Source organism: Diadema antillarum, unplaced genomic scaffold (genome assembly GCF_040938485.1).
Source record: "Diadema antillarum isolate AM-2024a unplaced genomic scaffold, OU_Dant_1.0 scf00000134, whole genome shotgun sequence".
Lineage (NCBI taxonomy): Eukaryota > Metazoa > Echinodermata > Echinoidea > Diadematoida > Diadematidae > Diadema > Diadema antillarum.
The window spans coordinates 3,771,663-3,784,872 of NW_027271023.1; the positions used below are offsets into that span (position 1 = coordinate 3,771,663).

Sequence of the window (13,210 nt, forward strand, 5' to 3'; positions counted from 1 at the left end):
GGGATTTCTGTGCTAATCGGAACTCTAAGCATGCAAAGGGTTACCTTACCTTCTCATACACCAACTCGAAGCCCTCCTTGGCTTTTACTCTGTCGACCAGATACCTGTGGAATAATACACAATCGAGCAAACCTTTGTGAATCTAGCAAAATAAAACTCAATTACATCTGATGATTTGAAATATAGGTTACGCCATACAAGATAGCCAATCACGAGAACTGCATAAAACATTATAAATATGTATTGCTGCAGAAGCTAGGGGCATTATCATCCGATGTCAAATACCAGTCAGCAATTGTATTTTTTATGTTCATATTGCATTAAACGTGGGTATGCATTGCAAAGCTGTGGAAAAAAAGAACGACCAATAATTTGTGACGCATAGAGAACGGTTAAAAGTATTATGTTTTCAGAGTGTTTCGACCAACCAACGAATGATAAAGTAGGTGCCGTTTGTTGCTAACAATGTGTAGAATGTTCTAGCTCCTATATATTCTGAAAAGTTCTGATATGGGAAGGTCACAACTCTTCCGACCTCATCACAATAGGATATCAGTCCCTTCGGATAAAACATCAGGCATATTCCTTTTCCATCAGTCATCGATTTTATGAAAGTTATTTTTTTTTCTAATAGGATAGGGTCCACCTACATTTTATGAAAACATCAACTTCCGAATGACTGTCTGATGTCAAAAGGCCTTGAGGAATGCATTGTATCGTAATATTACATATAATACTTATATAATTTGTAAATTTGAATAGGCTATAGGCTGAGAGAGAGGGAGAGAGAGAGAGAGAGAGAGAGAGAGAGCGATGGCGGGAGAGAGAAGAAAGGGATGAAGGGAGAGCGATCGTGGAACAGAGAATTCATCAAATTAAAATCAAATATGCCAATCGTAATAGATGCTTACATATTTCAGCTTATCAATTTCTCATGTAAACAATCGGCTCGACCGCGATCCTATTTCTGCTTCAAAGATATCCACAACCTAATCCGCAGTATGCATGTGTATATACTATGATGTACACGTAATGTTTCATAATACATAATCTACGATACACACACACACACATACACACAAACACACACACATGAATGCATATCTCAGAACTTACTGTGCTAGATCGAAAAGTTTGTTGACCTGTGTCTCATATCCTCTTGTTCCCTGTACAAAGATATAAACTTGGTTAATAATTTAGCACGTGAACTTCTCCATTATTCATCTATTTCTCGGTCATTCATCTATGACTAGAGATTATGATTCTTTCTGATGGGAAAATTCATGTTTTGCCCGTTGGTGGAAGAGAAATTTTTTTTCCCCAAGCGTTTATGCGCTTAGCGTCTTGTAGGGTCTATAGAGTACCAAAGTGAGATTTAATAGCCATTCAACACAATAGAAATTGGTTCCAAACAACCTCCACTTCCGGGTTCCATGAGCTAACAAGCAAAACAAAAAAAAAGGCCTTCAGTGCAACTTCTCGTTCAGCTGACAAGCAAAAAAAAAAAAAAAAAAAGTCTTCAGCGCAAAAACAAAGCTTTACTGCACTCACACTTCAAGGTTTCCAGGTATTTCTTTCTCTATGGGTGTCACTTACGCACATCCGGGGTAAAAAAAAAAGTGGGGGGCCTACAAAGTGGTGACACCTTACGTATTCTTTTGTATGGTGCAAAAAAGTGGGGGACCCCCCCCCCCCCCCCCCCCCCCCCCCCCCGTTCCGCCGGCCGTGATGTGACATCATCACTCTGTTACTCTATGAACATAACGTAAGAGGCCGTATCAACGTACATCGAAGTAACCACGGACATAAACGCTCAAACTACTAGTAAGCGGAAAAAAGGCATACCAATCCTGACCAGTATCTTAATACCTTGGATCGCCAAGTCAGCCACAGCTTGAATACGTCCACGTGGCGCCCGCACTGAATCGTCTTGTCGCCCGTATCGAAGGACACGTCGTAATGCTTGTCCTGCTGGAACAGATAGGGGGCGCGCATCGAGTTACAGTCCTCAAGTAGACCCTGTGACCGATATTATGTTTGTTTCATGCAAAATAAAAGCGAGGATGAGAGAGACAGACAGACAGACAGCAGACGGACAGACAGACAGAAATGGGAAGGGGGGTTGGCAAAGAGAAAGAAGTTGAATTTCGAATGTAATTAATGATCATCTATCATGCATAACTATAATGTACATAATTCATTCATATACACTAATAATCAGAAGTGTGCTTTTTGAAATGAAAGGTGCTTACAGGGAAGCATTAATTCACATGATATTTGATCTCAAATGCCTGTAGAAACAAAATGAACGCAGACGTTTTTTCTCTGTAGAGCAATGGTAGAAATACACTTTAATCGAAACGAAATATTATTGTCAGACAAACAAATCACCCATCACAATGTATAGCAGAGCAGAGTATAGTAGAGAACCATGATGTTGAAAAGCAGATCATGCATAACACAATATTTTGCCATCACCTAAGTGATTTTTTTTTAATTTCAGCATAAAAAGGTTTACCATATTCTTATTATAAAGTTACTACCTTCCCCAAACTCTCCTCCCCCAAAAAACAAACAAACAAACAAACAAACAATCAAATCAAATCAAATCAAAATGTGGCCAAGAGAAATAAGCCAGTTCGCAGTTCCACTTTGCGCATGAGCAGAAAAAGGTCATTCGTACCAACAGGCGCGTTAGTATTTAAATTCACTGAGATAAGGATTTGTGATGGAATGATTATTCATTCAATCCCTATAAATGGTGCTTGCCAGTACATCCACCTGACAGAAAAAATGGTATTTGGTAGTATCAATAGAAAGAGATTGTTAATGCATTCAGTGCAAAGTAATGAAATGGATGCTTTTCCAAGTGTAATTTGACGGATCATTCTGGCCATCTGGTCTACACAAGTTCCTTCTTTGTTTGATCACGATTGATGATTCCATAATTTTTGACGTAAAGCATTTGCGCTGAAAACGAGTGCACATGCCCCTAACCGACTGAGAAAAAAAAAGAAAGGGTCTTCGTACCAATGTGTCCATGAGCTAACTCCGAACTGGCTTATAATGCTTCCTATTATAGGCTGCCCTTAAGGCTATCTCTTTATATACACAGAAAATATATCAACAACAATGTATAATTATATACTTCAAAGGAATGATAACTATTGAATACACACTGTTATAGCTCAACTAAGAAAGTGCGCCTTACTAAGCTCGCAACTGCTGGGTAAACTAGCCTTTAATCAATATTGATAAGTATTCACACTGCGGCAACAAAGGCCTGGTGGCCAAGTGGTTACGGCGTCTGTCTCGTAAACAGAAGATCAAGGGTTCGAATCCCTTTCAGGCCTAATTTTCATTAAATTTTGCTCTTCTTTTTGCAACATGATATCATGCAGTTTTTTTTTTATTTGTTTGTTTGTTTGGTTGGTTGGTTGTCTGTCTGTCTGTTTTCCGATAAGATACAATAAGCCAGTTCGAGGTTACTTTTTGGGCATGAGCAGAGAAGGGTAATTTACACCAGCAGAGCATGTTGGTTTTTAAAATCACTGAGATAAGCATTTGTGATGCAATGATTATTCAAGTGATCCTTATAAATGATGCTTGCCACCACATCCACCTGACAGCAAAAGTGGTATTCGGCAATATCAATTAAAAAAAAAAATCGTTAATGCATTCAATGCAAAATAATGAAATGGATGCTTTTCCTAGTGTTGATTGCCGGATTATTCCGGTCATCTGGTCTACGCACGTTCATACTTTGTTTGAACATGACGGAAGAAATCCACAAATTGCTACGTCGGGCAAGTTTATACATTTTGTCGCATTGAAAACGAGTGAAATGCCAAACCAAGTGAGAAAAAAGAAAGGATATTTGAACCCATGTACACATAAGTTAACGTCAATCTGGCTTATTGTATTGCCATCCAGTACTCCTGAACATCGAGAGCTGTAATGACATGGTAATTTGACATTTTGTGCTTTTTCATTTACTGTGAAATATTTTTCTCCAAATCCCGATAATGTGATTTCCATATAGAGTAGTTAAATCTCAGATATATATCCGAATTATTTTCTGCAAAAGTGGTCCCTCAATTCAATCCTACTCAATCCTTTTCCTAATCCCAATCTCCCCGCTGATGTTAAGGGTTATAAACTCTTTGAGTCATGTCTCCTTTTGCAGCGACTCCATTTCCTGCCGGTATATCCGTGGGCTTAACAGATAAACTTTCATTTTACCGAAATAAACGAGGCCGGGGTCTTGGTAAAACCCCCTACACGCACACACATACGCACACACACACACACACGCACACACACACACACACACACACACACACACACACACACACACACACACACACACACACACATATTCGTGGCCAAGAAAGTCATCGAGTAAAAAGAAACCATTACATGATGTAAACTATACAAAGCGACTCGTTTCTTCACCTTTCAACTTCAAATTGACTTGCACATTAAATTTTAATAACACGGTAGGAAATTCGGTATTGGTCGAAAATGCAACTATTGCATACAAATCTAGATTGATATGACACGGATGATATACAATCTCTTCTTTTTGTGCATTCATTTTAGACAAGATTTAGTGAAATAGAATTCATGGGGGGAAAGGGGGTAGACTGAAGTGAGGTTCCTCTTTTACCCTCGTCACTGCTATTTGCTAACTGTTTTTAATACATGTATGACATATCAATGACATTTTAATAATTATGGAGACGGTGAGAAGGTTAAATAATTCAAATTCGAGCTGATAATACAGACGTACGTCTTCTTTGAGTATCACGGCAGCGCATTGCAAAGTGATTCCCATCATTTTGTGTGGATTCCACGTCACAGAGTTAGCCCTGAGAAAACAAGAAGAATGGAGAGACAAAAACAGAGACTGAGGGCAATGATCAGTGTTTTATGCGGTACGAAAATGGAACATCGAACAGGCAAGTTTGTTAGATTGAACATGCCACTAATGCCAATTTTTATTCTGTTACAACAAAAACAAAGTTAACAACTATTTCTACCACAATGTCATGGATGCTCTCATCCCAATACATCCTAACTTTCTCATACTTCTAACTTAATATTATGGCAATGTGTTCCAACTGACAAAATTCAGGATGCAATAACCAATCGAATTCATACAGTAATTAACGCTGAAAAAGACAGTTTTATCAAATATCGGAGCTAACATGAGGCGGTTTTAATTCACTTATCTCTGATAAGATGACATCATCAACCTAAGAAAAATGTTATTCGTTTGTGCTCACAATTATCCAAAAAAAAATCACGTGTTTTTGGTCAATAAAATTTGGAAATGTGCATATCCCCAAAAGAAACCATTTTTGCAGGTTTATTGAAACTCTACGACACATTGAAACAATGGATTCAAGTTTTTTGTTTCGTTACGAATTAAAAATTTCTGCAGGTACACTGTATGAATGTGAGGCGTCACTTAATTCATTTATTCAAGCATGTGGTCACCACCAATTTCACTCCTTGCATATCAAACAGTAGAGTTCTGTAGCTTTCTTTCATCTCAGGTTCTATCTTTATTACACCGGTCTGTTCCATTCTCTATTATTATCTGCTAAATCTAAACTTGAATCTGGTGTGAAACGAAGCATTGTTTAAAATCAACAGCATTCTCCGTCGGATTCTATTGTTCATGATATCAGCTGTTAACAGATAATGTAAAGAACATGTAAAGAACAATTGCACCTCACAATAATGAATAAGACAACAGGAATACTATTTTACCCTGGTATTGATCAAAGAGAATAAAGCGGCGGGGATTATAGATTGCTAGCGATATCCTGGAAAGATCTCTGACTTTGAAGCATTACGGAGTGCAGCTCTTGGTAACTAATTACGACATGAAACGCCCCGGTACAAAAAGAAAGAGTAAAAAACTGTTAGACTTTGGAACAAACAGAACCTACGCACAGAATCCTTACATTCCTGTAATTAACCCAAAACTGTGTGGCCTTTCGTCCTTGAAATGTTTGCCATACCAACACGCACCTCTCAAAGGCGTGTCCATACTATTTTCAACCCTGCTTTTTGATACCCGCGCTCATTACACTGTAACAGAAAAAGATAAAATCTGCAATATTTCAAGGAAAAATCATGCGGAGTTTTAACACTTCCTGAATAACATCAGGCATTTAGGACCTATACATTAAATTGCTGTACTAAACAACAAAACGATACAAACGATCAGCAATGTACATTGTATATATCACACAATATACAAACTACGTTGCTTTTACACGCAGATGCATTATACTCACCGGTTGAGTCCCTCTAATTTGTGTCTATGCTTGCGTGACAGTAGAGCGCCCCCTCCCCATGCAGCCTACAATGTACGTTGAGGAAGAATCATCAATGAGAAATCAACATTGTAAAAATTTCACTCGCAAAGCTGCCAGCATGACTAATAGATAGCTTGTGATGTTTTTTTCTGGCATATCTTGACCCGTGGCAAGCGCAGAGATGAGTTAAAAACGGTTTTTGGTTGAAAACCCTGAACTTTGCTGCATCATGTACAATACGTATTCAAACTATTCAGTTTCCACACGGTCAACCTCTTGTTGAGTTTTTTTTTTTTTTAATCTTGCGCCAATGAGTGAAATGCGCGCAAATTTTACACACAATATTCTACGGAGAGGAAATAAACGTGACACACAAAGGGTTAATAAACTCGAACACGTGGTGTACCTCTAAAACTACAAACGTGTATCAAAAACGTCTGTGAATCCTTACAATGTTGTTTGTGAATTAGGTCATGAAGAGGTTTCAGTATATTATGAATTCATGAAGACATACAATCAACGCGATCAAGTACAATGTAGGTCCCCTACCCTGTGAGGTTACTATATTTGCTTTACTATAATTACAAACCGGAGATTAAAAAAAGAAGAAGAAATAGCCATTAAAGATGTAAAAACATGAGAAGGTCTGAGCAAATAAAACCAAGGAGGTATCCTCTCATACCTCCTTGATAAAACATACATATCTAATACTATACAACAGACATGCAGGAAGCCAGGAACAAGAGGAAGCTATATTCTATAAACATGATGTAATAAAGCGATGTTTCTATCAGGATGACATATCCTACTCTTACTGAAATGTATATACGAATATACAAAGTATTTCCACGGGATATATTCTCATAGGGCCTATTTTTCCCAAGTCTACGAATAAAAATACCTGAGAAGGTATGGTAGCTTGGAAATGAAGGAAAGCCATAGGAAAGGTACGATGTAATCAGTATTTGACAGACATAATTGTTATAAGCTTATTGGCCATTCACAAGTTAAAACAGTTCCTGAACTGTCAATATATTATTGATATGCAAATAATGAATTGAATTGAATAACAATTTGCCATACAGTATGCACGGCCTACATGAAATCATGACATTTTCTTCTTTCTTTCTTTTTCTATCTATCTATCTATCTATCTATCTATCTATCTTTACAAAATGTCTACAAACGTACGTCAACGTGCATCCATAGGTTGTACTTTGTACAGATATCTGCAATTTTGTTGATGGGATCGTAGGCTCCAACGACAGTCGTTCCGGCCGTAGCGTTAACGAAGAACGGTTTGTCTCCCTGTGTAGACAATATAAAATATCACGTTATTTAATCATAATCAAACATTAACTTAGCTGTACCTTACGCTGATACATCTCATCGATAGCAGATAACAACTTTGGCTGACCAAAACGTGTTATTGGACCAAACACCAATCACTTTTGAAGTCAAAATCGCCAAACAGTGATCTTTCACATCGAACAGTGACTTTCAGGCACTCTTAGTGACCAGAGGAGACAATTGAATAAGATGGATCACATCCCTCTCAAATTCTGATTTAAGCCAACATAAATTTCTGGTTTCTGGGAAAATTAAAAACATGCCAGGTGAGATTGTCACTGAAAATCACGCTGCGAGTGGCAAAAAATGAAGGAAGGCTTAATCATTTGGCATTTTCCACTTTAATCTCGAAATTTCGAAGAGCTTAGCTCATAGAATTAAAAAACGAAGTATTCTCGTATTCAATAACAGTTTACTGGTCTCATATATTTGCATCACTTCTTCATTACTCATCTTTCACGAATACTGCTGCAACCAGAGAGTGAATGGTCGATACGTTTAAGTTTATAAAGCTCTTCTTTTTTTTTTTTCGTGTTTGTATGCGCTGAAATCGTTTCCAGCCAATTCCGCAGCAGGGCGCCAACTTCCGTCAGCAACCGCTCATACTCACTCTCCCGATCGCCTGCTGGACTTTGTTCTCTAGATCTTCGGCGTTCATCTTACCCCTGAATGATGGGTGAAGAGTAAGACATTGATTCTTAGTTACATTTATCGCACATGGGTCGACTCTGAAACCTCCAGATATTGGTTCAAGAAAATCAAGATGGTTCAAAGAAATATTACACGCCTGATGCACTCAAGAAATACTGGAATTTTAAACAAGCTCAAGATTTTCCCGAGTACATTTTGAAAAATTAGTATTCCATGCTTATTTTGCCGTTTCTGAATAACGGTTTCTTGCCTTGGGGAATTGTGAAAAATCACACAAAAAAAAATAATTTCCAAAATACAAAAATGGGTTATTTGTTCAGTTAAAGTAGCCGCTTTTTATTTACACACGAATTATTCACTTCTTCGTAGACAAATTCCTTTAAGGTTGCTGATTTGTTTTATACAACTTAGGCACATTTATGTATCAATAATCTGCCAACGACTTGCCTGACATATATCATTTACACATAAATATGTTTTAGAAAAACTTTTCAGTCTATGCTTACCCCACAAGCACGGACAAGACAGACATTCATTTCACATTCCATGTACTCTTAGCTCAATAAGATAACAATAATAATGATAGCAATAATTGTTTTCACCGTATACAAATTCTGGAATGATCTTCCCCGAGATTTTAATAATCAGATGTTCTTCTCTGTTCATTTTAAAAGAAAAAATTTAATCTATGCTGCTCAATAATCAAAAATTGCCTGACTACAACCCTTTAACTTGTTAATTTACATTATCATCTCTTAATGCATGGCGGATCAATATATATTGAAGTGTAGGCCTACGCTTGCTTTACCTCTGGTCTCAGCGTTCATGTTCCCATAACTATTGATCTTTACACAAGTTCTCATATACTTACACAAGCTCTCATATACTTTGAATGTGTTACAAATTTGATGGAAGATATGCTCGTATACTTGCGTACTGTATTATGTATTTTTACACTCAATTTTTACTCTTTTATTTTTGTTTTATTTGTTCTGTTTTTGCATTTTGTTCGACATTGGAGGTTATATCAACATCAGCAACCAAACGCATGTCCAATGAGCCACGCTCCTCCAATCAACCAAACTACATTCAACCCTTAACCCTCCCCCACCGACACCCCCCCCCCCTACCCTTTACAAACATCAGTGTTAGAAGTTGAAGAAGTTGGCGCCTTGACAACTCGCCTGTCATCCGTCTCCACAAGGATGAGGTTGTCTGTTCCGATGCCGAGTATGGCAGCGGCCCGCTTGATCGAGAAGTGGCTCTATCGGCGTGGCATGAAAACGAAAACAGCAAACACAGTTATTCCTGATCGAGAGGCTTGGTAAAGATGACATCTTCAATGACCTACCTACATGATTATTCAGAAAGCACTAAGATGCACCAATGTACATACTTTAATGTGCATAATAAAATACGATGCTGCGATGCCTTACAATCTCACGTTGGTTGGTTGTGTCATGGACGGACACTCTACAGAATAAAAGTTAAATATAAGTATAGTTCAATCGCTTTGTAAGATCCAGGAGCCCTCAACATAGTCATGATTCTGTGACTCTATCGCATTAGTTAGGCTTTGTTGCATTCTCATGCAAGTAGGCTTATGCAGTCTGCATTGATATGATAATCACGATGATGCGTTAAACACGAAGGGTACAACATACGTAATGCACGCTAATACATCACACCGCGACGAATTCAATTCAATTCAATTCAATTCTTATTTTCATCAAAGAAGGAAAAAAGAAAAAAAATGTCAAAGAAGAAAAACCCATGAATTCGTGTTCACTAACATGGATGTGCATATATAATGATAACAGCCCAAGCAGAAAAAAAAAATCAGTGAGGTAGAGCGTACTGATTACAATAAATGCATATTTCTTTTTTCTTGCAAAATCACGTCGCATATTTGTATATATAGCTAAATATATCTAACACTCTACAGTCGTCCCTCTGTTTCATATCTCAATCTTAATCAACCAGGGATCGATCATCTCATCTAATATCTCAGCTTATCGTGGGAAAGAGGGTCATGGAACGGCAATGTTTCACCGCAACTAGTTGGTATACAACATTCAACTATCAGTCATAGTTCAACTTTCAGAGCGGTCAAGTACTTCTGTTGTTGTTTGCTTGTTTATCCGTATATTTCTTTCTCTTCGCTTACATGTTCCGATGTAAACATGACGAGGTTTGGCATTCCAGTCATTCCACGGCGTTTGCAAGCTGGAAAGAATTTGTGTCTTGCAGCCAGCACGGCATACAGGTTGCACACGGCACCACCTGTTCACAGAGAAAGAGAAAGGGGAGAAAGGGACGGAGGAGAAGACATGAAACGTATTCCGTTGCTGTTGGTGCAGATATGTTTCTACAGGAACGAAAAAGATTTTTTTTTTTTGAAAGTGGTCACGTCAATCCTTTTGTCACTGCATTACACGTGCTTTGTCGTATCGTTCGTACTGACGTTATGGATGCCTCTTTCGGGTGAAATGACACTAATATAATGTCGTACGACCGTATGTTAGAATTGAGATCGAATTAATGGGAATTTATACCCCAATATACAGATATACAATTGGATTCTGTGAATGTAGTATACAGTGTTATTAGTAAATAACGTTTTTCAAACGTATGAGTATATACAAACAGTGATAGTTCTTGTTTATAGTTTTTCCATAGCATCGTAAAAGAGCACTTGACTTGCCTCCATTACAAGCTAGGACGAATGATATCCCCCAATTTATTTATTTATTTATTTATTTATTTATTTATTTATTTATCTATCCATCTATTTATTTATTGTGAATCTTTATACAGAGTGACCTGATCAGCATGAAATATACATATATAAACAGCAAAAGATGGACAAAGAATATTCAAAACGACATAAGGTAGACACAAAATAAATAAATAAATAAAATTATACAATCATGCAGATTTAAAATAGACTAACTGCCGGTCTTCCTCAGGGCTCTGTTGTTGGTTAAAATCCATTGAACATCAACATCATCAACAACAACAACAACAACAAATCATTTTGTTTAAAAATAGATACTTATGACAAATTAGAAACGAGACACATAATACAGTTAAATATAAAAACTAAGTGAACGTACATGTACAAATATCTGGAAATACAATAAATCAAATTAAATGGACGTGGAAACATCTAGAATAAAAAGGAAATGATTCAAAATCACGTATGGCGACTGCCACTCAAACTATAACATTGTGGAAACGAAACATACGACATATATCACATCACATTTTAAACAGAAGTAAAGGTTATGTGTATTTTGCATCCCCCCCCAAAAAAAAAAAAGTGGAATACTTTCTGTGCTGTCTCTAGATTATTCTACGGTGACAAATCGAATCGTTGTAGCTTTCTCATAAGGTATGACAGCACATGGATTAAAACAACAACAACAACAACAACATAATTGCTTTTGAACGGATAGTCCTAGTCTCCTTCACCTGCATTTATGTGTTCTACTAATATTTCTGCATTTATCAAATCCATAATTGTAATCATTTTGTTTGGGGTAAACTTAGCCAGATTATTTCTTCTTCTTCTTCTTCTTCTTCTTCTTCTTCTTCTCCTCCTCCTTCTTCTTCGTCTTCTTCTTCTTTTTTTTGCAGTAGCATTATGTTTTATGTATGATCGATCGTGTACTCAATATGTTAGTAGGACCTATAGTTTAGTGAGTAGGCCTACTAACAAAAAGAGTTTGTCATTTTACATATCAAAATGAGAGGACATGTGCAGTGTTTCTAAACGTGATCAAATATACGCCATGCATTCAGAATCTTTGTAAAGGACCATCCATCTCTATTGACATATTCCGGCGTCGATAGCAGCATAATAGGACTGTCTTCAACATTATTCCCTACTGTGAATTCCGGTAAGAGTATTTTGGTGTAAATATTCTGGTAGGACCTATATGTTGAACTTCTAGGTAATAGCCCGAGAAACGAAAGGCGTGAATTCTGGCCTACAAACAACTCGCCTTCCAAATTTCCTATTTTCCAATTTACATAATTGCCTAGACACAACACCTGCTACCACTTTTCATTACAGTTCAAGCTTTTTCACTTTTTTACCAATGTTGAATCGAGTGGGTGAAATGTCCAAGAATATAGTTGAAAAAGTGGGCAGCCTTTAATCTGACAGATAGTCAGTGAGACAAACAAGCTGTCATTTTCATTTTTGAAGAAATGCATTTATAGTTTTGATTAATCAAAAGGTGTTCTAATCTCTCGTTTCAGTACAACTTGCCCTCTGTGGTAAAAATGCCCCCATTCTGTTTCGATCATTTTTTTTCTCTTTTAATTGCTCAACAACAAAAAAGCAAAGCACGATTTCCATCGAGAACATAATACAAATGAGCATAAACACACAATTTCAGTGAAACAGCTTTTACAAAGCTGCATAACAAAAGAAGCACCAGTTAAAGGGGTCAGTTGCATAACATCATATTATATAATTGCGTATTATATAATATAATGTTATGCAACTGACCCCTTTAACTGGTGCTTCTTTTGTTATATATATATATATATATATATATATATATATATATATGCATAACAAAAGTATATACACTGCAAAAAGTCCGGTGTTAAATAGTGAACACCGAGCTGGTGTTAATTTTTCGGTGCTCATTTATGGTGTTAAATTAACACCTCCGGGTGTCATTTCCAAATTTTAAACTGTTTTTTGAAGAGTTTCTTAGTAACTGCACTTCTTGTTGATTTTTTATTTAATCAAGACGATCAAGAATTTTACATTAAAATACTAGATTTTTGAAAAAATGTGAAAATAAATTTACACCAAAGTAACACCAGCTGGTGTGGTCTCTTATTGAAGCTGGACGGGT

At 37.0% G+C, this 13,210-nt stretch overlaps 1 protein-coding gene and 1 non-coding gene across 3 annotated transcripts in view; one reads left to right on the forward strand and one right to left on the reverse strand.

Moving 5' to 3' along the window:
* The window catches only part of LOC139720918 (glutamate decarboxylase 1-like), a 60,775-nt gene that overhangs the window by 2,691 nt on the left and 44,874 nt on the right, over window positions 1-13,210 (reverse strand). For both annotated transcript variants that reach the window (XM_071632248.1, XM_071632249.1), the window contains exons 5-13: window positions 10,501-10,616; window positions 9,518-9,597; window positions 8,293-8,347; window positions 7,524-7,640; window positions 6,312-6,376; window positions 4,793-4,871; window positions 1,870-2,019; window positions 1,117-1,166; window positions 50-104 (exon numbers count right to left, since the gene is read on the reverse strand). In XM_071632248.1, coding sequence (XP_071488349.1) covers window positions 50-104; window positions 1,117-1,166; window positions 1,870-2,019; window positions 4,793-4,871; window positions 6,312-6,376; window positions 7,524-7,640; window positions 8,293-8,347; window positions 9,518-9,597; window positions 10,501-10,616 — 767 coding nt within the window. The remainder of the gene's footprint in view (window positions 1-49; window positions 105-1,116; window positions 1,167-1,869; window positions 2,020-4,792; window positions 4,872-6,311; window positions 6,377-7,523; window positions 7,641-8,292; window positions 8,348-9,517; window positions 9,598-10,500; window positions 10,617-13,210) is intronic.
* Window positions 3,281-3,353, forward strand: Trnat-cgu (transfer RNA threonine (anticodon CGU)). The gene has a single exon. It is a non-coding gene; the product is annotated as a tRNA-Thr (tRNA).